Consider the following 24,526-nt stretch of genomic DNA (forward strand, 5'->3'; position numbering starts at 1 on the left):
ATAGACTATACTGCTATAACTAGTAAAAATATTTAATCAAAACCTCCCAGTAAAGACATGCTCAGGACCAGATGGCTTTACCAGTGTTTTCTACCAAACATTTAAAGACCAATTTTTCTCAAACTCTTCCAAAAAACTGAAGAGGAAAGAATGCATCCTAATTTATTCTATGAAACCCCAGTACTACTCTAATACCAAAGCTGAAGATATTACATGAAAACTAGAAATCAATTTAAATATTGATGGAAAATAGCCTCAACAACATGCTAGCAAACCAAACTCAACAGTACATTAAAGGATTATACACCAGGACCAACTGAGATTTATTCATGGTATGCGAGGGTGGTTCAACATCATTTAAAATTGTAATATACCACACATTAAAAGAATGAAGGGGGAAAAAGACAAACATCTCAACTGATGCAGAAAAAGTATGTGACAAAATGTAACACTCTTCTATGACAAAGACACTCAACAAACTAGGAAAAGAAGAATACTATCTTAACATAAAAAAGACCATGCATGGAAAACCCACAATGAACATCCTACTTAATTGTCACTGACAGCTTTTCAAAACTCTAAGACCAAGAGTAAGATAAGGATGACCACTTTTGCCACCTGAATTCAACACAGCACTGGAAGTTCTAACTGGAAGTTTCAGCCAAAGCAATTAAGCAAGAAAAAGAAATAAAAGGCATTCAAATCAGACAGGAAGGGACAAAATGACAGTTAGTTACATGTGGCATGATCTTACACATAGAAAACCCTAAAAATTCCCAAAAAAACCTGTTAGAACTATTAGATGAATTCAGAAAGTTGCAAAATACAAAATCAACACCTCAAAATCAGTTTCTACACATTAACAATGAACAATTTGAAAAGGCAATTAAGAAAACAATTGCATTTACAACAGCATCAAAAAAAGAACAGAATACTCAGGAATAAAGGAGGCAAAAAAACTTGTACATTGAAAACTACACAACAGGGGCACTTCGGTGGCTCAGTCATTAAGCGTCTGCCTTCAGCTGGGGTCCTGATCCCAAGGTCCTGGGGTTGAGCCCCGCATCAGGCTCCCTGATTGGCAGGAAGCCTGCTTCTCCCTCTCCGACTCCCCCTGCTTGTGTTCCCTCTCTTGCTGTGTCTCTGTCAAATACACAAATAAAATCTTTAAAAAAAAAAAAAGAAGAAGAAGAAGAAAGGAAAGAAAACAACACAACACAGGGCACCTGCATGGCTCAGATAGTTAAGCATCCACCTTTGGCTCAGGTTGTGATCCCAGGATCCTGGGATCCAGCACCGTGTCAGGCTCCCTACTCAGTGGGGACCCTGCCTCGCCCTCTCCTCCCCACCTGTGCTCTCTTTCACTAACGCATGTGCGCTCTCTCTCTCTCAAACAAATAAATAATATCTTTTTTTTAAACTATAAAACATGCTGAAAGAAATTAAAGATGACATCTATAAATGGGAAGATATCCTGTGTTAAAAAACTGGAAGACTAACTTTTGTTGTCAATACTATGCAAAGTGATCTACAGACTCAATGCAAGCTCTAACAAAATCCCAATTACGTTTCTTGCAGAAATAAAAAAATCCATCAATGAAATTCATATGGAGGGGGGTGCCTGGGTGGTTCAGTCAGTTGAGTGTCTGACTCTTGATTTCATTTTGGAGTAAGTTCCATGTCAGGCTCCCCAGTCAGCAGGGAGTCTGCTTGAAATTCTCTCTCTCCCTCTGCCTCTACCCCCCCAGTCTCTCTCTCCAAAAAAAAGAAAGAAAGAAAGAAAAGAAAATTCATATGGAGGGGCATCTGGGTGGCACAGTCAGTTAAGCACCTGACTCTCGACCTCAGCTCAGGTCTTAATCTCAGGGTCAAGAGTTCAAGCCCTGTGTTTCACTACTCAAAATAAAATGAAACAATATAAAATGAATATAACTGAGCATACTTTATAATGAACATATTCTATAATAAAATAAAACAAAACAAAGAAAAAGGACAAAAAAGAAAATCCATATGGAATCCCAAGGACCCCCAAATAGCCAAAACAGTGTTCAAAAAGAACAAAGTTGGGTGACCTGGGTGGCTCAGTGGGTTAAGCTGCTGCCTTCGGCTCAGGTCATGATCTCAGGGTCCTGAGATCGAGTCCCGCATCTCGCTCTCTGCTCAGCAGGGAGCCTGCTTCCTCTTCTCTCTCTCTCTCTCTGCCTGCCTCTCTGCCTACTTGTGATCTCTCTCTGTCAAATAAATAAATAAATCTTAAAAAAAAAAAAAAGGAACAAAGTTGAAGGTCTTCCATTTCCCCATTTCAAAATTTATTACAAAACCAGAATAATCAAAACAGTACAGTAATGCCACAAAGACAGATATATAGACCAATGTAACAGAAAGAGAGACTAGATATACACCCTCACAAATACAGTCAAATGATACTCGACAAGGTTGCCAAAACTGCACAATGGGAATAGGAAAATCTCTTCAAACAGTGTTGGGAAAAATAGATACTTCTATACAAAAGAAAGGTGGCCCTATGCGCAGAATTAATTCAAAATACATGAAGACCTAAATATAAGACTTGAAAACTGTAACTTTCAAAAGAAAACATGGGGCGGGGGGGGGGTGATAGCACAACACTGAACTTGATGGGGAATTCGTGGATGTGACACTAAAAGCACAGAAAACAAAGGCAAAAATAGACAAAAGGGACTACATCAAACTCTGAAACTTTTACACAGCAAAAGAAATAATCAACAGAGTGGAAAAGCAACCTATGGAATGGGACAGACTATCTGCAAAGCATATTTCTGATAAGGGGTTAACATCTGGAATATATAAAGAACTCCTACAAGTCATCAAAAAACCAAATAACCCAATTTTAAAATGGACAAAGGATTTTAAAAAATATTTCTCTAAAGAGGACATAAAAATGGCCAACATGCTTATGAAAAGATGGTCAACATCACTAGTTATTAGGGAAATGTAAAATCAAAGTCACAATTAGCTAACGCAGTATGGAAGTTCTTCAAAAAACCTAGAAACAGAATTAGCATACAATCCAGCATTTCACTTCTGGGTATATATCCAAAAGAATTAAAAACAGAATCTTTAAAAGGTTACACACCCATATACACTGCAGCTTTACTCACAAAAATAGGCAAAGTTAAAAACAACTCAAATGTCACCTGACAGATGAATGGATAAACAAAATGTGTGTGTGTGTGTGTGTATACATATAGATAAAAAACAATGGAATATTACTCAGTCCTAAAAAATAAATGTTACATACTATAACATGGATAAACCTTGAAGACATTATGTTTTGTTTTGGTTTGGTTTTTTGAGGACATTGTTAAATGAAAAAAGTCAGTCAGTCACAAGAAGGCAAATGCTACATTATTCCACTTACATGAAGTACCTCAAGTGGTCAAACTCAGGGCTGGGATGAGGGTTAAGTTGGATGTTTTTCAGTAGGTACAGAATTTCAGCTATGTAGAATGGGGGGTTGTTTTCAAGGGATCTATTACTCAACAATGTACACATGGTTAACAATATTATACTGTTCTCCTAGAAACTGTTGAGAAGATAAATTCATGTTATGTGTTTTTTGCCACAATAAAAAAGTGTGGGGGGAAAAAAAAGTGTGGTACTAGCATAGAGAGAAACACAAGACCAATAGAATAGAAAAGAGAATCCAGAAATCCAGAAATAAATCCTTGCATATATGGTCAAATGATTTTCAACAAAGACAATAGGATCCTTATTTTACATCCTATACAAAAATTAACCCCAAAAGGATCACAAACTAAATTTAGGATCTAAAATTATAAAACTCTTAGAAGAAAACATTGAGGGAAAAGTTTCATGAATATCAGATTTGGAAGTGATTCTAGGATCAAAAGCACAAGCAACAAAGGTAAAAACAGATAAACTGGGCTATATCAAAATTTAAAACTTCACTTATCATCGATAAGTATGAAAAGGCCACCCACAGAATGTGAAAAATATTTGCAAATGATAAATCTGTTAAGAGATTCATACCAGAATATTTAAAAGAACTAAACAACAAAAAACATCAAACAACCCAACTAAAAATCAGGCAAAGGCCTGAATAGACATTTCTCCAAGAAGATATACAAATGGCCAATAAACACATGAAAAGATGCTCAACATCATTAATCATTAGGGAAATGTGAATCAAAAACCACAATGAGAGAGCACTTCACTCTCTTTAGGATAGCTACTATCAAGATCAGAAAGTATGTTGGTGAGGATGCAGAAAAACTGGAAAACTGCACTGCTGACAAAAATTGAAAATCGTACAGTCACTATGGAAAACAGCATGGCAGTTGCTCAAAAATTTAGAAATGAAATTACCGTGTGATCCAACAATTCTGCTTCTGAGTATATGCCCAAAACAACGGAAAGTAGGGACTCAGATATCTATACACCAATGTTCACAGCAGCATATTTCAAAAGAGCCAGAAGTTAAAAACTCAAATGCTAACTGAAAGATGAATAAACAAAATGTGGTAGACACATATAATGATTTTTTAAAAGATTTTTATTTATTTATTTTTTAGAGATCACAAGTAGGCAGAGAGGCAGGCAGAGAGAGAGGAGGAAGCAGGTTCCCTGCTGAGCAGAGAGCCTGACGCAGGGCTTGATCCCAGGACCCTAAGACCATGACCTGAGCAGGAGGCAGACACTTTAACCCACTGAGCCACCCAGGTGCCCCACATACAATGATTATTATTCAGCCTTAAGAAGGAAGTACCATTACAGGCTGTAACATGGATAAACCTTAAGGACATTGTCCTTAATGAAATATACCAGACACAAAAGGTCAAATACTGTATGATTCCACTAATATGAAGAACCAAGAGTAGTCAAATTCATAGACACAAAGTCAGAATTTTGATTACCAGACATTAAAAAGAGAGGATAATGGAGAGAGTTACTGTTTGATAGATAGAGTTTCACTTGAAGAAGATGAAAAGGTCTGGACATGGACCGTGGTTATGGTGGCACATTAACGTGAATATATTTAATGTCTCTAAATGTACACTTTAAAATAGTTAAAATGGATGCCCCTGGGTGGTGCAGTTAGTTGAGCAACTGATTCTGGCTTTTCGGCTCAGGTCATTTAAAGGTCCTGGGATCAAGCCCCACATCAAGCTCTGAGCTCAGCGAGGAATCTGCTTAAAGTTTCTCTCCCCCCTCATACCCCTTCCCATGCACACGTGTACATACTCTCTCCCTCTCAAGTAAATATTTAAAAATAAATAAATAATATAGTTAAAATGGTAAATTTTATGTTATGTATATTTTATCACCAAACAAAAGAAAGAAACACAGTTTAGAATCTGCTCAATCTCTTCTTGGATTAAACAGATTTGGTCCAATTCTAAAGACCTGCCAGAAGCAAAAGATATCATGTCAGTAGGAAAACATCATTTATTATCCCCACAACTTTTCATAAACAATATATTCATTATCAAACAAAAGCAAGATAAAATAACAAGGGAAAAGAGACAACAGAAAATAATGTACTTACATAAGGGAATAAGGGCTAAAACAACTATGATGTCTTAACTCAAGTGACAAAACTTAACATCACCAATAAGGGAACAAATTTTTATACTACTCCTGACATCTTTCACTGAAAAAGAATTATCAACCAAGTAGTATTCTTCCAAAAAATGTTTCACCTGAATGAAATCATGAGAAAATGATGAGATAAACCCAAATAGTGGGGCATTTTAAAACAGACAAAATGGGCCCAGATTTGTTTTTTAATGTCACTATTATAAAAGAAAAAAAAATACCCTGAAGAATTAAAAAGACCAACTATAAGTAATGTATTTTCCTTAAAAGGTTCCTGGGTTAGGAAAAATTTAAAAAGTAAAAGCTATTGAGAAATCTGAATATAGGCTGTGTATTGAGAATACCATTATGCCAAAGTTAAATTTCTAGAGAGTAGCAATGGTTTTAGTTTAGCAAAATGTCCTTGTTCTGAAATGACTTGTGTCAGTGTTCAGGGGTACAGGTACGTCTTCACTGCACTTCCAAGGTTAAAAAAAATACACTCAGAGAAGGACAGAAAGAGAAAGAGAAGCAAATGGAACACTGTCAAATTGAGGAGAAGGGTTATCAGTATTCACCCTACAGTTTTTTCAAGTTATGAACCTTTCAAAATACATAGTTGGGGAAAAATTAAGTAGGTGACTAATTTATTTGAGGAATTAGAAAACAAACTGGAGAACATCCATTAAGAAACGTAATCTACAGGGACGCCTGGGTGGCGCAGTTGGTTGGACGACTGCCTTCGGCTCAGGGCGTGATCCTGGAGTCCGGGGATCGAGTCCCACATCAGGCTCCCAGCTCCATGGGGAGTCTGCTTCGCTCTCTGACCTTCTCCTCGCTCATTCTCTCTCTCACACTCTCTCTCTCAAATAAATAAATAAAATCTTTAAAAAAAAAAAAAAAAAAGAAAGAAACGTAATCTACAGGCGCCTGTGTGGCTGCCTTTGGCTCCGGGTCGTGACCTCAGGGTCCTGGGATCTAGCCATGTATCAGGCTCTCTACTCAGTGAGGAGCCTGCTTCCCCCTCTCCCTCTCTGCCTGCCTCTGCCTACTTGTGATCTCTCGCTCTCTCTGTCAAATAAATAAAATCTTAAAAAAAAAAAAAAAGAAAGAAAAGTAATCTATAAAAAAGAATCAAACTGAAATTCTAAAACTGAAAAATTAGTAACCAAAATTAAGAACCAAATGGAAGGGCTAAAACTACAAATTAGACAACTGAAGAATAGATTACTATGTTAGAAAGAGATCAAAAGAAAGTAACAAGACCAAGGCACAAAATCAAAAAAGGAGAAGGGAAAGAATGGAAAGAATCAGAGCAACATGTGGGAAACAATGAAAAACTTTAACATATGTATAATTGAAATCCTAGAAGGAAAAGAAAAAATGGGGCAGAAGCACTACAGATAATGGCTGAGAAATAGCCAAAGTGGTAAAAGACACCAACCCATAGACTTAAGAAGCTCTGTAAACCCTAAGGACTGAAAAACCAGACCTAGGCACATCAAAACAACACTGTTAAGAAGCCAAAGAGGAGGGGTGCTTGGGTGGTGCAGCTGGTTAAATGTCCAACTCTTGGTTTTGGCTCAGGTCACGACCCTTGGTCATGAGATCTCAGCCCTGCACTGGACTCAGCCTTCAGGGCAGAATCTAGTTAAGACTCTCTCTGCACCCTCACCACTATGCACACACACGCGGGCATGCTCTATCAAATAAATTAATAAATCTTAAAAAAAAAAAAAAAAAAAAAGCCAAAGAGGAAAATCTAAAGGACCAAGAATAGAGAAAAAACTATATATTACCTTTAAAAGAACAACAATTAGACTGAGAGCTGGCTTGTCAACATTAACAATGGGAACCAGTATCTTCAAAGTATTGAAAGAAAATAACTACCAATCAGTTATTTTATACCAACAAAAAACTCTTCCAAAACACAACAAAATTAAGACATTTCCGACCATGAAGAAAGGGGTGCCTGGCTGAATCAGCTGGTAGACCATCTGATTCTTGATCCTAGGGTCATGAGTTCAAGTCACACATTGGGTCTAGTGCTTGTTTGCTTATTTGCTTGTTTGGTTGCTTTGCTTACTTACTAGCTAACTAAAATAAATAAATAAATAAATAAATGGATGAAAAGTTTTTAAAGAGAATAAGACAGCTTATGACCAACATACCCAAAAGGAAGAAAATACTAAAGGATGTTCTTCATGGAACAGGAAAGTAATTCTGGATGGAAACATGTTAAGAGGAAGAAATGAAGAGTCAAGGAAAGATTAAGTACACGAGTAAATCTTTATGGACACTGACTATATAAAGTAATATCATCTTGTGGCATTTAAAACATGTGAATAAAAATACCTGAGAGTAGGTACACCTGGGTGGCTCTGTCAATTAAGCATCTGCCTTTGGCTCAGGTCATGATCCCAAGGTTCTGAAATCGAGTCCCACATCAGGATCCTTGCTCAGTGGGGAACCTGCTTCTCACTCTGCCTGCTGCTTCCCCTGCTTGTGTATGTGCCCCTGTGCTCTCCCTCTCTGACAATAAATAAATAAAATCTTAAAAACCTGAGAGAAGTTCCATATCTAAGATGTAGCAAGTCAGAAAATACAGCCTTTGAGTTAATAATAAACAAAAGCAAATCAACTACAAAATAACTTCTTTTTCTTTAAGATTCTATTTATTCATTTGACAGAGAGAGAGACAGTGAGAGAGGGAACACAAGCAGGGGGAGTGGGAGAGGGAGAAACAGGCTTCCCACCAAGAAGGGAGCCCGATATGGACTCCATCCCAGGACCCTGGGATCATGACCCAAGCCGAAGTCAGATGCTTAAAGACTGAGCCACCCAGGCTCCCACAAAACGCATTAGAAACGCATCTTAAAATGCATTAGAAAACTCGGGTCCCAGGGCAACCAAGCAGGCTGAAATCTAAAGACAGACCTCCCAAGGAGACAGGAGGCATGCACTGGCTCATCTGTAACATGACAAATAAGACAAGACGACAAGACACAGGGCACCACATAACCAAGTAATAAAAATTCTGCTAAAATTATCAACAAATTGATAAAGGCTGCCTATGGATAGCATGAACATATAAAACCTCTGGGACTCAGAGACACAAAGGGAGTTCACAACCACTTACAGGCTCTTCTCCAGAGACCTCCCCCAAACATTCAGAACAAAGATTGGAGATAGGGCAAAAAAGACCAGAGAAAACCTCCTTTGGTTGGATGCTCCTGGACAGAAACCCTCAAACGTATAGAAAGCACAAAAAGATCCTCTCCCTTACTGAACAAAAGCCTCAACCTGTGTGGGGGCATTAAATCCCGTCACCCTCAAGGCACAGGTTAAGACCTATTGCCGTTACAGAACAATGCTAAGTCTCCTAACGCTGAGGGAAGGGCAAAATGCAAGTATCCTGCACGAGACCTGTCAGATGTAAGGTAAAGCAAGAATCCCATAGTATCCCAAGTGATCCCATGATCACTGAGAACGCAAACCTCACCACTGAGAACAGCAGCACTGGAAGTAAGACTATGGTAGACCAGGGAACAGAGAACATTCTTGTCGCCCACCCCCCACACACAAATAACCACTAAACACATATTTAAACTACTGAAATACAGAGATAACAAGAAAATACTGGAGGCAGGAATCTTTTTACATGGGCTCCATAACAGCTCAACCGCAGAACTTTGTACTTGGGCCTTTGTTCAATTTTTCTAATAGACTGTGAGCTGTTCAAAGGTGAAGAACTGTAACTATCTCTACATCTCACAAAATCCTTTAGCTGTAAGAGGTAAAGTATGTGTTAAATTATAATATGAAGCAAAATGACAATATATTATACTCTCCTAAGTCTCTAACACCCCTTTGCTTTCCCAATCATGAAAAAGCCCATCCTTCTACTACATAGCTAAATACTTACGGATTGGGAATCAGCTCTAAGAACAGAATCCAAAACATTTAGCAAGAGGAAGGGCAACAGAGAATAAGCAAATCAGTTCTTTACAGATAAAGAAAACAAAGGCCCTAGAGGATGAGACATTTTTCATTCAGAATCCTCATTTGTAGAACTTTGCATGCCTTGCACAGATGGGAGCCTTCGTTTTGTTTTATTTCAAATATAGATTTTGTTTTAGCAATGAGAAGAAGCTCAATAATTTCCTAGCTAAAATCCGAAGATTTAGACTTTTCAGAAAAATTTCAGTGAAGAGAACCTTAAAATTTCCCTAAAACGGGAATCTTCTGGAATAAGCTGAATTTAAAATATTAGCAGTATTTCTGAAATAGGAAAAAAGAGAACAGCACTTCACTCCAAGCAACTAAATCACATAAAACTTTTATCTTTTAATGCTCATTATGTAATTATCCAGGGTTTTGGTTTTTTTTTTCACTAAACTAAAATACAGATGGCAGCTATATGAATTTCACACGACCCTTCTATGAGAAACTATGTGAGAAGGATCACAGGATCCTTCTATGAGGACCCTTCAGAAAATTCCCAAATTGTTCTTTGTGCGAAAATATCAGGGACAACCAAAGTAAAGAGCCATCCTCTCATTTTAACCATCCTTATTTATCCTGATGCTGCCTCACCCAATGGTCAAATGTGCCTCTCTTTTCAAATACTTATCTTTCAGAGTAAGAATAAAATATAAGAGCGATTGCTAAAGAAACCTAGCAAACTTAAATATCACAGCTACTAAGCAGACTGTCAATGAAAAATTACTTGGGATGATACTGCCAGTACTATATATTAAGGGGTCATAACTTATCACTTTACTTTAAATTCTAAGAGGGTTTAAGAATTGTTGACATCCTTGGGACGCCTGGGTGGCTCAGTTGGTTGGGCAGCTGCCTTCAGCTCAGGTCATGATCCCAGCGTCCTGGGATTGAGTCCCACATCGGGCTCCTTGCTCGGCGGGGAGCCTGCTTCTCCCTCTGTCTCTGCCTGCCATTCTGTCTGCCTGTGCTTGCTCTCTCTCTCTCTGACAAATAAATAAAATCTTTTTTAAAAAAAAAAGAATTGTTGACATCCAAAAACAAGTAATCTTATTTTGGTCACTGAATCATAAAGAAAATGCAACCAAATCCTGATACCCTAGACACTACAGTACATTGCTCATTGTACTTCCCCTCTGCTGAGCTGCAGACAGAAGGAAGATAAGGAAGGAAGGAAAAGGGATTCTTGACAAGGAGAGAATAAAGCACTTACACTTCATAGGACTTTCTAGCCACAGATGCCAGGTGCTACCCACTGAAATCCAGGCTTGGACTAAGCTCCACATTTCTGAAAGGACCATCTCAACCGAAGCCTGGGGCTCAGAGTCAGCAGGAGGAAGCTGCAGCTCCCACCAGCAGCACATTTCAAAGAGGCTGCAACAAGAGAACATTTTCCATTTAAGCATCTAATTCCAATCTCCCATTTCACAAAGCAGTAGCAGAACAAGCCTTTATATCAGTCTTTTCAAAAGATATTTCCATGACTATGTGATGAATATGAAACAGGCTATGGCCCAGCAGTCCTTTCACTAACATGCTCTAAGTCTTTCATTACACTTCACAGCAGATCCTGAAAGTACTTGCCCTTTCCTTTTCTTTAATGGTGCTCTGTTGCTCCAAGACTCCCTTCTACACCAACAGTTCTAAAACTGCTGAATCAACCTAAATCACTGAGCAGGCAGGCTGTCAACAATGCAAGCACATACCCAGACAGGAGCCTAAGGATTCATTAGCTGCTAAGAACTGGAAACGGATTAAGGCTGCTAGTTAATCCTACAAAAAAAAACTCCTCAAATTAAGCAGAATTACTTAAAATACTTCACTGAGGACAGAAGAGCTCTGGCAAATAGAAAATGAAGTTCTAGAAATATAAATATTCCAGTGAAATTTGAAAAGTAACACAAAAGTGTCAGGTTGCTGTACTTTCTTAAGCATTTCAATTAGTGAATAATATATTTACTACATAAAGACTTTTAAAGATTTACAGTACATTGGGGGAAGAGACTAAGAGTAAAAAGACAAAACCCCCCAAAAAACTACCAGTCCAAGAACACAAAGCTTTAGACATATACCCTACAACAATGTGGTCAAGAGCTAGAAAACCAGAATTTCCCAAATCAAGAAAAAAAAAATCATTCCCATGAGACAGATTAAAAAAAAAAAAAAAAAGAGTAAGTCTAATTTACCTGAAAACAGAGAAAGGAACTTTTTAAGTTGGCCAACTATCTTGAGTCTTTTTATCTAATGTTTTATGAGGACTTTACAAATACAGGACAAGCTGCTAGGTCTGTCACAAGTTACTTTCTGATGGTTTTCTTAGCAGGGAAAGAAAATTATTTGAAGGAGTATTAAGAAAAACTATGGTGCCTAAAAGATAACTAACTAAAAATTGGGGGGGCCTGGGTGGCTCAGTGGGTTGGGCCGCTGCCTTCAGCTCAGGTCGTGATCTCGGGGTCCTGGGATCGAGTCCCGCATCGGGCTCTCTGCTCGGCAGGGAGCCTGCTTCCCTCTCTCTCTGCCTGCCTCTCTGTCTACTGTGATCTCTCTCTGTCAAATAAATAAATAAAATCTTAAAAAAAAAAAAAGATAACTAACTAAAAATTGTATTTTTCAAAATAACGTGTTTTGTAAGATGGCCTGAAATGCAGAAACCAAATGAAATGAACTTAGCTAAAATCTTTACCACAGCAGTGATAAAACAACTCCTATCTTTAAAACCAGAGTGTAAATGAAATACAGTCACATAAAGCCACTAGTCAGCTCCCATACCCACAGAATACCCTTGTGTGCATTAAATAACTTTTCTAGAAGCAAAAAGGCTTATGTATAGAGACAAATTCAGTCAATTTAAACATTTTCAAAGCCATCTCCACAATAATTGAATAAATAATTAATAGGGAGATACTGCTTCCCTTAGGGGAGGGAAGAGATTCCTAGCTAAAAATACTTCTTTAAAAAATCATAAGCTATTGGGGCACCTGGGTGGCTCAGTGGGTTAAGGCCTCTGCCTTTGGCTCAGGTCGTGATCCCAGGGTCCTCAGATAGAGCCCCGCGTTGGGCTCTCGCTCAGTGGGGAGCCTGCTTCCCTTCCTCTCTCTCTGCCTACTTGTGATTTCTGTCAGATAAATAAATAAAATCTTTAAAAAAAAAATCATAAGCTATTTAAAGTCCACAAGAAACTTCCAAACACTCTTCAAGTCAACTTTCGGAAGACTGTAGCACTCATATGCACTGTTCTATCTTGATTTCAATGAAGGGAATCAGTAAGACCAAATGACAGCACTGAATCCTGTGGCCTCCTCAGTTTCTGACAAGATCCCCCATGTTTCTGGAACAAGCATTTTCGAATAATTCTGAGCCCTAATGAACGCTGTCAAATGAAATCTGGCTCAAATTTGTGACTGTCAGTCACGCATAATATGGTACTGAGAAATCTTGCCAAAATATTTTCCTGACAAGTGTAAGAAAATCCCTATCCAGGATTTAAAATCCTCAATAACCTAAGTACATGAACATTAACCTCAAGAATGGCCCTGAAAAGAGATAAACTGGATCCATAAAATCAACTTTGCGAGTGACGAAAGCATGCATTCCTTAGTAATCATTTTACTTGCCTGCTTGCCGTGGGCCTTACTAATTATACTAGGCAGTCCTATTTTAAAAGTAGGAAATGCCAAGGTTAAAACCATGTGAAACAAAGCTGAGGTAAGTACTTCCTAAAAGCCAAAAATATAGAAAACGTATTTCCTTTCATCACTGGTCTCTATTCCTGCCCATGTGAGCCAAGTTTTATAACAACTCGTATAAACCAGAAGAATGAGGACATTATCAGACATGTTAAGCATATATTAACACTACACTGAAGATTCAAGTTTTTCAATCTTATATGAATGTGAAATGTCTAGCTTAAAGTATTCTTTACAAAAAAAAAAAACCACTGAAGTTAGAAAACTCTGAATCCTTACATAAAAAACATGTATATTTTCCAGTCTAATTCCAAATACATTCTTCTATTCTAGGGCTATTTAAATATTAGAATACTATGGCTGAAACAAAATACAAGAAAACAATGAATACAGAGGAAAAACTGAAAAGAATTGTGGTATGGGCTTGAGAAAAAAATAAGTAAATACATAATGTAAACTCCATTAACAGAAAATTTCTTACCAGAAGAATAAAAAACAATGTTTCATAATATTGTCATTTTGGAAACTCGACCAAAAAGGAAAATTAAGTCAGTATTTTTAAGGAGTTCTGCATGCCAAACACTGCAAAATTTTCTCCTTTAGCAACACTATGAACTTCCAAAAAAGAGAAATAAAGCTTCTATTTGAGACTTCACCTGTACAGCAGTAAAACTCTCAGGCAGTTATTTCAGTACCAGGGTGCACGCTAGAAAAATACAGGAGAGGTAATCTGAGCAATCTCGACTTCCTATGAATTAAATTTGTTTTTAAGTTCAACAGAGCTTAGAATTCTGTTAGCATCTGGAAAACAGTATGGCAGTTCCTCAAAAAAAAAAAACGAGAAAACAAGCAGAATTACTGTATGACCAGCAATTCCCTTTCTGGATACATAACTGAAAAGAACTGAAAGCAGGACTCCAAAAAGGTCTTTGTATCCACAGGCTCATAAGAGCATTATTTGCAATAGCCAAAAGGTAGCAGCAACCCAAGTGTTCATTGCCAGATGAGTGGATAAACAAAATGTGGTACATACATTATTATTCAGCCTTAAAAGAGGATGAAATTCTGACAAATGATATACCATGGATGAACCCTGAGGACATTATGCTACATAAATAATCCAGTCACAAAAGTTCAAATACTGTATGACTCCATTTATATGAGGTACCTAGAGTAATGAAATTCAGAGAGATAGAAAGCAGGTTGCTAGGGGCTGGGGGACGGGAAGGGAAAAATGGGGAGTTAACTATTTAATAAGTAGAGTTTTATTTTTACAAGATAAAAAAGTTTGGAGATGGATGGTGGTGATGTATGCACAACAATAATGTACTTAAACCCATTAATCTGTACACTTTAAAGTGGTTACATGGTGAATTTTATGTTATGTAGATTTTAACGCTATTTTTAAAAAGAAATGATCATGAATGAACCTTAAAGACATAAATGAACCTAAATGAAATAAACAAGACACAAAAGTACAAACAGCCTAAGATTGTACTTATGTAAGGTCCCTGGGATAGTCAAATTCATAGAGACAAAAAGTAGAATGGTGCTGCCAAGGGCTGGAGAGAAGAGGGAATGGACAGTTATTATTTAATAGGTACAGAGTTTTAGTGTGGGAAGATGAAAAAGTTCTAGAGACCAGTGGTGGTGATGGCCGCACAACAACATGAATGTACTAATGCCACTACACTGTATACCTAAAAATGGTTACTTATGTCATGAATGTTTTACCACAGTCTAAAAAATATATATGCAATCTATTTTCCATCTTCCTTACAGACATCAGTGCAATCAACATGAAAAAAAAAAAAAAAAAGAACTATCTGGAAAGCTTTGGAAGAAAACTGTGTTATAATTAGAAAATGCAGCACTACCCTGATAATTTTATATCCTGAATCGCACTACCAACTCTGGTCCAAAGCCTGGGGAGACAAGAAATAAACTAATCCAAACATGGATGAATGCCACCGGCTAACAGACTACCATGCCAACATAAATACCATCACAAATTCTCACTCACAGTCTCCAATACACCAAAGATATGCAATATCTGTATCTGCACTAAGACTTGGAATGTGGAAAATAAGGAGCTGATTTTAACTTTGATTTAATTTTAATTCATTTAAGTAACCACAATAGCCATCTGGCTAAGGGCTACCATAGTAGATGACCCAGCCAGACTGTTAAACTCTGGAATAAAGGTCTCTGGTTTTCATCATTTATGTGTTTCCAGTTTTCAGCAATGCAAGGCATATAGTATTCTTGTTCATTGAATTAAATGACCCACAGAATCTGTAGATAAACATTTTGTCTTTTCTAGAAGGCTTTCCTTTCAAAAGCATGCCATGTTTTAAGAGTTACTTAACTGGAGGATGAAAGTATAAGCATAAAAAAGCCCAGATTTTCAGGTAAGTCAAGTCAATAACTGCAATTGCTGAAAGAAAAACCAAAGACCCTAGGTTTTTTGAACTAGGCTAAGGAATCAAATTCTAGAGAGGAAAATTATTACGAAAGAAATGTGAAGCTGACATTCCACGACCCATGACTTTCCCGACAGGATATTTAGAAGAAAATTCCCAAGGATATGTGACAAACCAAACATACATGACGATGTCAACTTAGTCCATCAGAGCCATTTCATTTGATTGATGCTTTTTATGATTTCATCATTCCTTTTCAGTTTCCAGGCTGAATATAAAATTTTTGAGCTAGGGGCACCCAGGTGGCTCAGTGGGTTGAGCCTCTGCCTTTGGCTCAGGTCATGATCTCAGGGTCCTGGGATAGAGTCTCGCATTGGGCTCTCTGCTCAGCGGGAGCCTGCATCCCCCTCCCTCTCTGCCTGCCTCTCTGCCTACTTGTGATCTCTCTCTCTGTGTCAAATAAACAAATACACAAATCTTCAAAAAAATTTTTTTGAGCTAACCTCTGACCAACAGATTATCTCTATAATAGTCTCCTTATAATCTAAATTACAAAATTAGAACAAATGCACAGCATAATTCATTAGCTGTATAAAGAGATAGTCTTACCTTCTATTGCTTGCTTTCTACATGGTCTCCTCTCTTGGGTTACCAGAGTAGACAAAGTGTTCAGAACGGTTCCCTGTTAGATAGGCTTCCTTTAAGATCTGCCTCAAAATAACTTGCTTTATTTTAAAATACTCTGGATATCAGTGATACCTGCCTATCTCACACATTGAAACAATGGCTTTAGGCTGTTTCCAAGAATTTTTTCAGAAAAAAAAAAATTAGAGTAATGAATATATATTTTTGGCAAATGGTTATTTTATATAAATACCAGAAAAAGAGAAAAGATGCTAACTTATATAACATGGACTAAACCACATCTAAATTATATCCTTAAACCAAATCTATTGTCACCAGGTCATTAGAATGTTACTAAATGGCTTTAAGATTAGTGAAGTGAGAGTTAGAGGGAAGTGATAGGTCTTTCCAAAATGTGTATTCTTCAGAACGGTTTTCCAACAAAACAGGCAAATCATTCCTTAACAACAAACTTAAAATTAAAACACTATGCCTTTTACTACACTAGACCAGACTTTTAATCTGTATTTAGTGACTACTTTGAGAAAGCTTTATTGAGTCAAAAAGTTCCTCCCACTTTCTGTATCCAAATCTTTTAAAGAATATTTATTCATGGGGCGCCTGGGTGGCTCAGTGGGTTAAAGCCTCTGCCTTCATGGGGCGCCTGGGTGGCTCAGTGGGTTAAGCCGTTGCCTTCGGCTCGGGTCATGATCTCAGGGTCCTGGGATTGAGTCCCGCATCGGGCTCTCTGCTCAGCAGGGAGCCTGCTTCCCCCTCTCTCTCTCTCTGCCTGCCTCTCCATCTACTTGTGATTTCTCTCTGTCAAATAAATACATAAAATCTTTAAAAAAAAAAAAAAAACTGCTTAAAGCCTCTGCCTTCAGCTCAGGTCATGATCTCAGGGTCCTGGGATCAGGCCCCGCATCGGGCTCTCTGCTCAGCAGGGAACCTGCTTCCCCTCCCCCCTCTGCCTGCTTCTCTGCCTACTTGTGATCTCTGTCTGTCAAATGAATGGATGAAATCTTTAAAGAAATAAAAAAAAAAAAAAAAAAGAAAAAGAAAATATTAAAAAAAAAAAAAGGAATATTTATTCATTTGAGAAAGAGCAAGAGAGAGCGTAAGTGGGAGGGAGAGGGAGGAATAGACTCCCTGCTGGGTTTGATCCCAGGACCCTAAGATCATGACCTGAGCTGAAGGCAGATGCTTAATCGACTGAGCCACCCAGCTACCCCTCACAAAGGTTTTTTGGTTTTGTTTTGAAAAAAAAAAAAAAAAAAAAAAGGCTGGAAAGACTGAACACAACCTCATAGGAGGCTGAATAATATTATTTATTTTCAACTACTCATGGGTATAGTAGAGAGAAGCAGTAAAAATAAATGAAATCCATAAAGACACATTTGAGATACCAACTAATCCCTTCAGAGATGCCTACAAGCAGCTATTCTTTAACACACTTTTTTTTTTTTCTTAAAGATTTTATTTATTTCTGAGAGAGCAATCACAAGCAGGGGAAGGAGCAGAGGGAGAGGCACAAGGCAGACTTCACACTGAGCATGTGCGGCCCTGAGATCATGACCTGAGAAGAAACCAAGAGTCCAATGTTCAACCTACCATCCAGGTGCCCAACAACACACTTTTTTTTTTTTTTTTAAAGATTTTATTTATTTATTTGAGAGAGAGAGACAGTGAGAGAGAGCATGAGCGAGGAGAAGGTCAGAGAGCGAAGCAGACTCCCCATGGAGCTGGGAGCCCGATGTGGGACTCGATCCCGGGACTCCAGGATCACGCCCTTTTTTATTTTTAAGATTTTATTTATTTATCTGACAGAGAGACAGAGATCACAAGTAGCAGAGAGGCAGACAGAGATAGAGGGGGAAGCAGGCTCCCCCCTGAGCAGAGAGCCCAATGTAGGGCTCATCCCAGGACCCTGAGATCATGACCTGAGCAGAAGGCAGAGGCTTAACCTCCTGAGCCATCCAGGGGCCCCTCAGGGGCCCCTCAACACACATTTTTAAGAACCTTTGTGTCAGGCATCTTGATCATGCTTTCTTAATAACCATTAAAGTATTCCCTCAACTGTATCATATAAACAAAATGATTCTACAATCTAGTAGGGGGAACAAAATAGATTTTCAAAAAGGTAAAAAAAAAATTACAAATGCACTTATATAAAGTGCTCTAGGTGTTCAACGGAGGCAGAAATGACCTTTATTTGAAAAGAATCAGTTGGGGCGCCTGGGTGGCTCAGTGGGTTAAAGCCTCTGCCTTCTGCTCAGGTCATGATCTCAGGGTCCTGGGATCGAGCCCCACATTGGGCTCTCTGCTCAGCAGGGCGCCTGCTTCCTCCTCTCTCTCTGCCTGATTCTCTGCCTACTTGTGATCTCTGTCTGTCAAATAAATAAATAAAATCTTGAAAAGAATCAGGTAAGGCTTCAAAGAGAAAGAATTCAGGCTGGGCTTTGAAAAGATGGATTAGTTTCTTCATTAGAAGACAAGATTAGTAAAGAGTAAAACTAAAGAGGTACGAAAGAATTAAAGAAATAACAAGAATCAAGAGTTTTATTTTATTTCTTCTCTTCAGTCATAAGAGACAAATAAAACACTTCCATTCCTTTGTTCTTTTAGTTACCCACAAAAAAGAAAAAGAAGTAACAAAATTGGACAGAGGAAGCATTCTCTACCACCTCCCTTCTCCTCCCCACTCAAACCATTTGCTTATTATGGGAAATACTACAGTTGTATGAATCCTGATAGGAAGGACCCAGTCAAGAGGGAGTCTGAAGATGCAAGTGACAGAATAACCAAGAGATCAAGGTTCCTAAGAATTCAGAAAATGAGATGCAGAGCACCTAGACCTGACAGGAGAAGGGAGAAGCAGTTGGCTATACCTATGCTGAAGTTTTACCAAACCAGAGGTGAAGGGTTGATGGTATAGTATATACAAGAAAATTACTAAATGACAGACCTTGTAATCCAAATCAGATATAAGTAAAGACAAGACCTAATGAAGAAATAATAGGAGTCAGTCAACTGAATAAGGTTTTCATGAAATTCAAGAACTAATTCAGGGATTTGTTTAACATGATTGAACTGACTGAACACCTTTGTTTGCCCACAATCTCTTCCAAAAAATCCACTAAGATCAGAGTAAAGAGATTTTTTAAAATGTGGGGGAGAAGGGACACCTGGGTGGCTCAGTTGGTTGAGCAGCTGCCTTGGGCTCAGGTCATGATTCCGGGATCCTGGGATTGAGTCCAGAATCAGGCTCCTTGCTCGGCAGGGAGCCTGCTTCTCTCTCTGCCTCTGCCTGCCACTCTGCCTGCTTGTGCTCACGCATACTCCCGCTCGCGTGCGCGCTCTCTCTCTCTCTCTCTGACAAATAAATAAAATCTTAAAAAAAAAAAAAAATGGGGGGCGGTGCCACAAGGACAGAAAGAATGGAAATATGACTGATATTAACAAAACTGTGAAAACCAGAATGCTAATGGAAGAGTTAACCATCTTAGGTCTGAAAAAGTTTAGGTCTGAAAAAGTTGAAATTTTTCAGAGGAAGGACAGGATGAGAAAGGGGAAGCCAAGAGGGCGAAATGATTCATGTAGCAAATTCCGGTTATGCTCAGGAATTAAAAGTACCAGGTACATCTGAAGGCAGATGCATAGGTGGAACAAAAAACAAAGGAGTGAGTCCAAAATCTGTATGAGCAGTTAGACGGAGATTTTCCCCCATGACTGAGTGGCCAGGCTACCATCCTCCCACCATCACTGAAGACTCAAGATTTACTTTGGAAAGATTGACGCAGAGGGACTCTGGACTCTTAGCCAACAGACTCACCTAAGGACAAGAATATCATATTGAAAATAGATTAAATTAAAGCCTACATAGTTAGTGGTAAGATCCATACCCTGATTCATTCTCCCACCTGCCACTGGCAGCCCCAGTTATATCCAGAGAATAGCTCTCAGGACAAAAGTGATTCAAGGGGACGCCTGGGTGGCTCAGTTGGTTGGACGACTGCCTTCGGCTCAGGTCATGATCCTGGAGTCCCAGGATCGAGTCCCACATCGGGCTCCCAGCTCCATGGGGAGTCTGCTTCTCCCTCTGATCTTCTCCTCGCTCATGCTCTCTCTCACTGTCTCTCTCTCTCAAATAAATAGATAAAATCTTAAAAAAAAAAAAAAAAGTGATTCAAGAAAAAAAGACCAACAGAAATACAAGAGAGAAGGAGTAAAAGTTCCCTTCTCAATTAGCCATCAAATGAGGGAGCAATCCAAGAAAAGATCATGAGATCCAGGATTCAATGCATCTGACACAAGAAAGAGAAAATAATTCCCAAGAGCATTAAACAGAGATCCCAAGACAACAATTACACAACAGACCGGGAGAATAACAAGGTCAGACTGGAGCAGGAAGATAGAGACCTCTAGGGAGAGGTTTCCTTCTACCAAAAAAGGAAGCAGATTACCAACGTGAACACACTAAGAGGATATTTACATACTCAGAGAGTTTTGAACAAATTATTATATAGAAGATGAAGCATATATGAAAGAAAATGGTAATGACTACCACCAGGAAAAGAAAACTTGCACAAAAAAAGAAAAATTACCATGTTATATATGCTATGTGGCTCACAATGCATGTTGTGTGTATTTAACCAAAACTGATACATAGAGCTATGTTAGAGAGATGCAACAGAAGAGAAGGTAGAGGGAGCCCAAATCCTCATCTTTCATAGAAGAAAGTCTAAACATAACTGCCCTTTTACATCCTAGGCCTCTTTCTTGTAAAGTTACCATTTTGTAACTTTTGAAAGTTTTAGAAGTTTATATTTTAAGTTTTAGGGGCACCTGGGTGGCTCAGCTGTTAAGCATCTGCCTTTGGCTCGGGTTGTGAACCTAGGGTCCTAGAACTGAGCCCCATGTCGGGCTCCCTGCTCCGTGGGAAAGCCTGCTTCTCCCTCTCCCACTACCCATTTGTGTTCCCTCTCTCACTGCCTCTCTGTAAAATAAATAAAATCTTTAAAAATAAAGTAAAATAAAATATTTTAAGTTTTAAAATATAACTATTTGGGGGGGGGCGTTCTGTTTGTTTGTTTTTAATTGACGGAACATGTGAGTGAGGGGTCAGGGTGCGAGGAGAGAGAATCTTAAGCAGGTTCCCTGCCCAGTGCAGAGCCCCATGCAGGGGCTGGATCTCACAGCCCTGAGATCATGACCTGAGCCAAAATCAAGAGTGGGAAGCTTAACTGACTGGGCCACCCAAGTGCCCCATAACTTTTTAATTTTGATAGAAATTAAAATTATAGATTTCAAAAAATTTCAAAAATTATAGATCTCAAAAAATGCCTAGAGGTTACTTGAATTCTTAAGCCAACAAATTGGAAGAGTGGGTTGTGATCAGAGCAGATACATGAGTTAGTGATGTAGGGGGCTGGTGACTTTTTTTTTTAAGTAGGTTCCACACCCAGCATGGAGCCCAATGTGGAGCCCAACTTGAGTTTTAAACTCAAGACCCTGAAATAAAGACCTGAGCTTAACCAACTTAGCCAGCCTGGCAACCCCCTCCTTTATTTTAAGTAAGCTCTACACCAACATGGGTCTTGAACTCATGACTGCAAGAACAAGGACTGCATACTCTACCAACTGAGCCAGCCAGGCACCCCAGGTTGGTGACTTTCCAAAAATGACAAGATTCAGGGTACCACTGTGTGATCATGTGACTGAGTTAGTGACTTGAGAGGTTGGTGACTTTTTACTAATGAAAAGATCCAAGATGTGACACTGTAACCCTGAGGCTGAGAAAAGGAAGTAAAGGAATTAAGGGGCTGAAATGTCAGCTGAGTTGTGAACCCGGATGCTGAAGCTGCCTAAAAATGATGTGGGAATGCACTAGATGTTTTCCAGGTCCACTTTTCCACTTTTCCCTACTGCTTTTCACCCCAGTATGTTGACCTATATGGACTGTATCAACAGGTTCTGGTGTCCCCAAGCTTTTGGTTGGGTTTACTCAAAGAAGAATCCCAGAAGTGTAGGGGAATAAGGTCAATATATTTATCCCTCCAGCCCCCTCCTTGAAAAATCATCTCCTGAGGACTGTGTCCCTTCAAATGAAAACTGCCACTCCTCTCAAGGCAGCCAACTCTGCTCAGCGGGAAGCCTGCTTCCCCTCCCCTCTCTCTGCCTACTTGTGATCTCTGTCAAATAAATAAATAAAAATCTTAAAAAAAAAAAAAAAAAAAGCTTGGGAATATAAAATGCAAAAATAAGAAAGGTAAAGTCAGCAAGATCACCAAGTATACACACACACAGAAATAAAGCACAAAAAACGTAGGTATGAAATTTAGAAGAAAGTGGGGCACCTGGGTGGCTCAGTGGGTTAAGCCTCTGCCTTCGGCTGGGGTCGTGATTTCAGGGTCCTGGGATCAAGCCCCACAACCGGCTCCCCCTATTCTGCTGGGAGCCTGCTTTCCCCTCTCTCTCTGCCTGCCTACTTGTGACTTGTCAAATAAATAGATAAAATCCTTTTTTAAAAATTAGAGGAAAGTAAGGCACGTGAATCAAAGAATGCCGAGATACAACAGGTTTACCAGGGTGAAATTAAACCCCTAAGCCCCTCACTGGATGTTCACACAGTCATAGGGAATAATCAGGATCTTACGAAGAATCTAAAAGGGGGAAAAAAGCAAGGTTAGAGAACAAACGTGCTGCAAGATGTGAACTGCAAGGATTTTCTGAAACCAGGACTGGTATTTTTTTCTTTACGTCACGTTGTACTCCAAAACACGGGGGAAATTCACGTGTAAAAGAATCCGAAACCCGAGAAGTTTCGAGAATAAAAGACCCAAACTATCACTGTTACTTAGTGAAAAATCAGTTAAGGCACAATGAAGTGCAAGGCTACGACTAGGATGGAATTGCCAGACCCCAACACTGGGACACCAAGAGGAGACGGATAAAGCATCTGTTAAGTGGAAGATGGAGAAAGATCGGGACTGGATTTGACTGAAGGAGGACTACACGGGAAAGCAGGGCCTAAGAAGAAAGCAGCAAGCGTAAAACTTAAAGAGAACCAGAGCGTTGCCACAAGCGAGTACGGGACCTACAAATCAGATTGTACGGGGTGGGGAAAGGGCCAGTTCGCGACCGTCCAGCTGCGACTCGCTCCCGAAAAGCGGCGTAAATGTAGCCTCGCAGCCCCACCCCGCGGCGGCAGCTCCTCCCTAAGGAGCATCTCACGAGGCCAACCGCCGGGTTCAAGCTCCAGCTCCAGCGTAGGTCCCAGCCCGCCCTTGCCCCGCGGCGCAGAACGGCCTCGCAGGGCCCCTCACCGAACGCTGCAGCTCCCCAAGCCAAAACGAGGCGCGCTCCTTTCCGCTGGGATCTGGGTCGTGGTAAAGCGCCTGCACTGCCTGATATACGAGCTGCAAAGTCGGCTTTGCCCCTTCCATGGTGGTGGCAGTGGTAGCGGCAGCGACGGCTTGGGCTGTTCTCCCGAGGCTTCTCCAGTTGCTCCGCCTTCAAGCTTCCTCACTGTGTCGGCCACGGCCGCTCCCTGACTGGCGCCATCTCCTCTTTGGCCGTTACCAGGGCAGAGGGGTTCCCGTGCAAGTTGCCCCCTCGGAAACAGAGGTTAGATTGTATTCGGGTTCCTGGCTCTTTTTCCTATCCTCCCACTAGACTCCACACTTCTGAGTTCAGACGCCAATACTCGCCTCCTCACCCACTGAATTGCCCTCAGAAGTCTGTCCCCGCGCCACACAAACCACGCACTATACCCAAGCCGTGTTAACCCGGACCGGAAGCTGCAGCACCAATACCTTTGGCACACTTCCGCCGGGTGCAGCTCAAACGCCCTCCTTCCCGGCACGCCTCCTCCTGTCTCCCCGCCCCCTCCCGGAAGTGTCCCTGTAGGGCCAGGAGCCGGGAAGAGGCAGTCGCTTGTGCTTCTCTGGCGACGTGCAGACGGCTGGAGCGGTATGACCCACGTGTGTTCCATACCTGTGCCGCTCTTCCGTCCTTGGCAGTGGGTCCGAGGTCTATCCAGGGATCTTTTCTGATGCCCTTAGACAAGGCGGCTCAACTAAACCATCCGTGCAGTGTCCACAGTACTGGAAATGCAAAGATAACTGAAGACAGGTTGTCTGTGCGGACTCTGGTGGATGAGACAGACACGTAATCAAGCAATGTGCAAAACTGAAAATATGTGCTGCACTGAGA

The 24,526-nt window shown here is 39.9% G+C and overlaps 1 protein-coding gene across 1 annotated transcript in view; it reads right to left on the reverse strand.

Annotated features, from left to right (window-relative positions):
- The window catches only part of TNPO3 (transportin 3), a 90,921-nt gene extending 66,812 nt beyond the window's left edge, over positions 1 to 24,109 (reverse strand). Inside the window, exon 1 of the mRNA XM_044246534.1 lies at positions 23,638 to 24,109. Within this exon, the coding sequence (XP_044102469.1) occupies positions 23,638 to 23,757 (120 nt within the window). The 5' untranslated portion in view covers positions 23,758 to 24,109. The remainder of the gene's footprint in view (positions 1 to 23,637) is intronic.
- Between the last annotated feature and the right edge of the window lie 417 nt (positions 24,110 to 24,526).

The sequence above is a fragment of the Neovison vison genome, chromosome 4 (genome assembly GCF_020171115.1).
Source record: "Neovison vison isolate M4711 chromosome 4, ASM_NN_V1, whole genome shotgun sequence".
NCBI lineage: Eukaryota > Metazoa > Chordata > Mammalia > Carnivora > Mustelidae > Neogale > Neogale vison.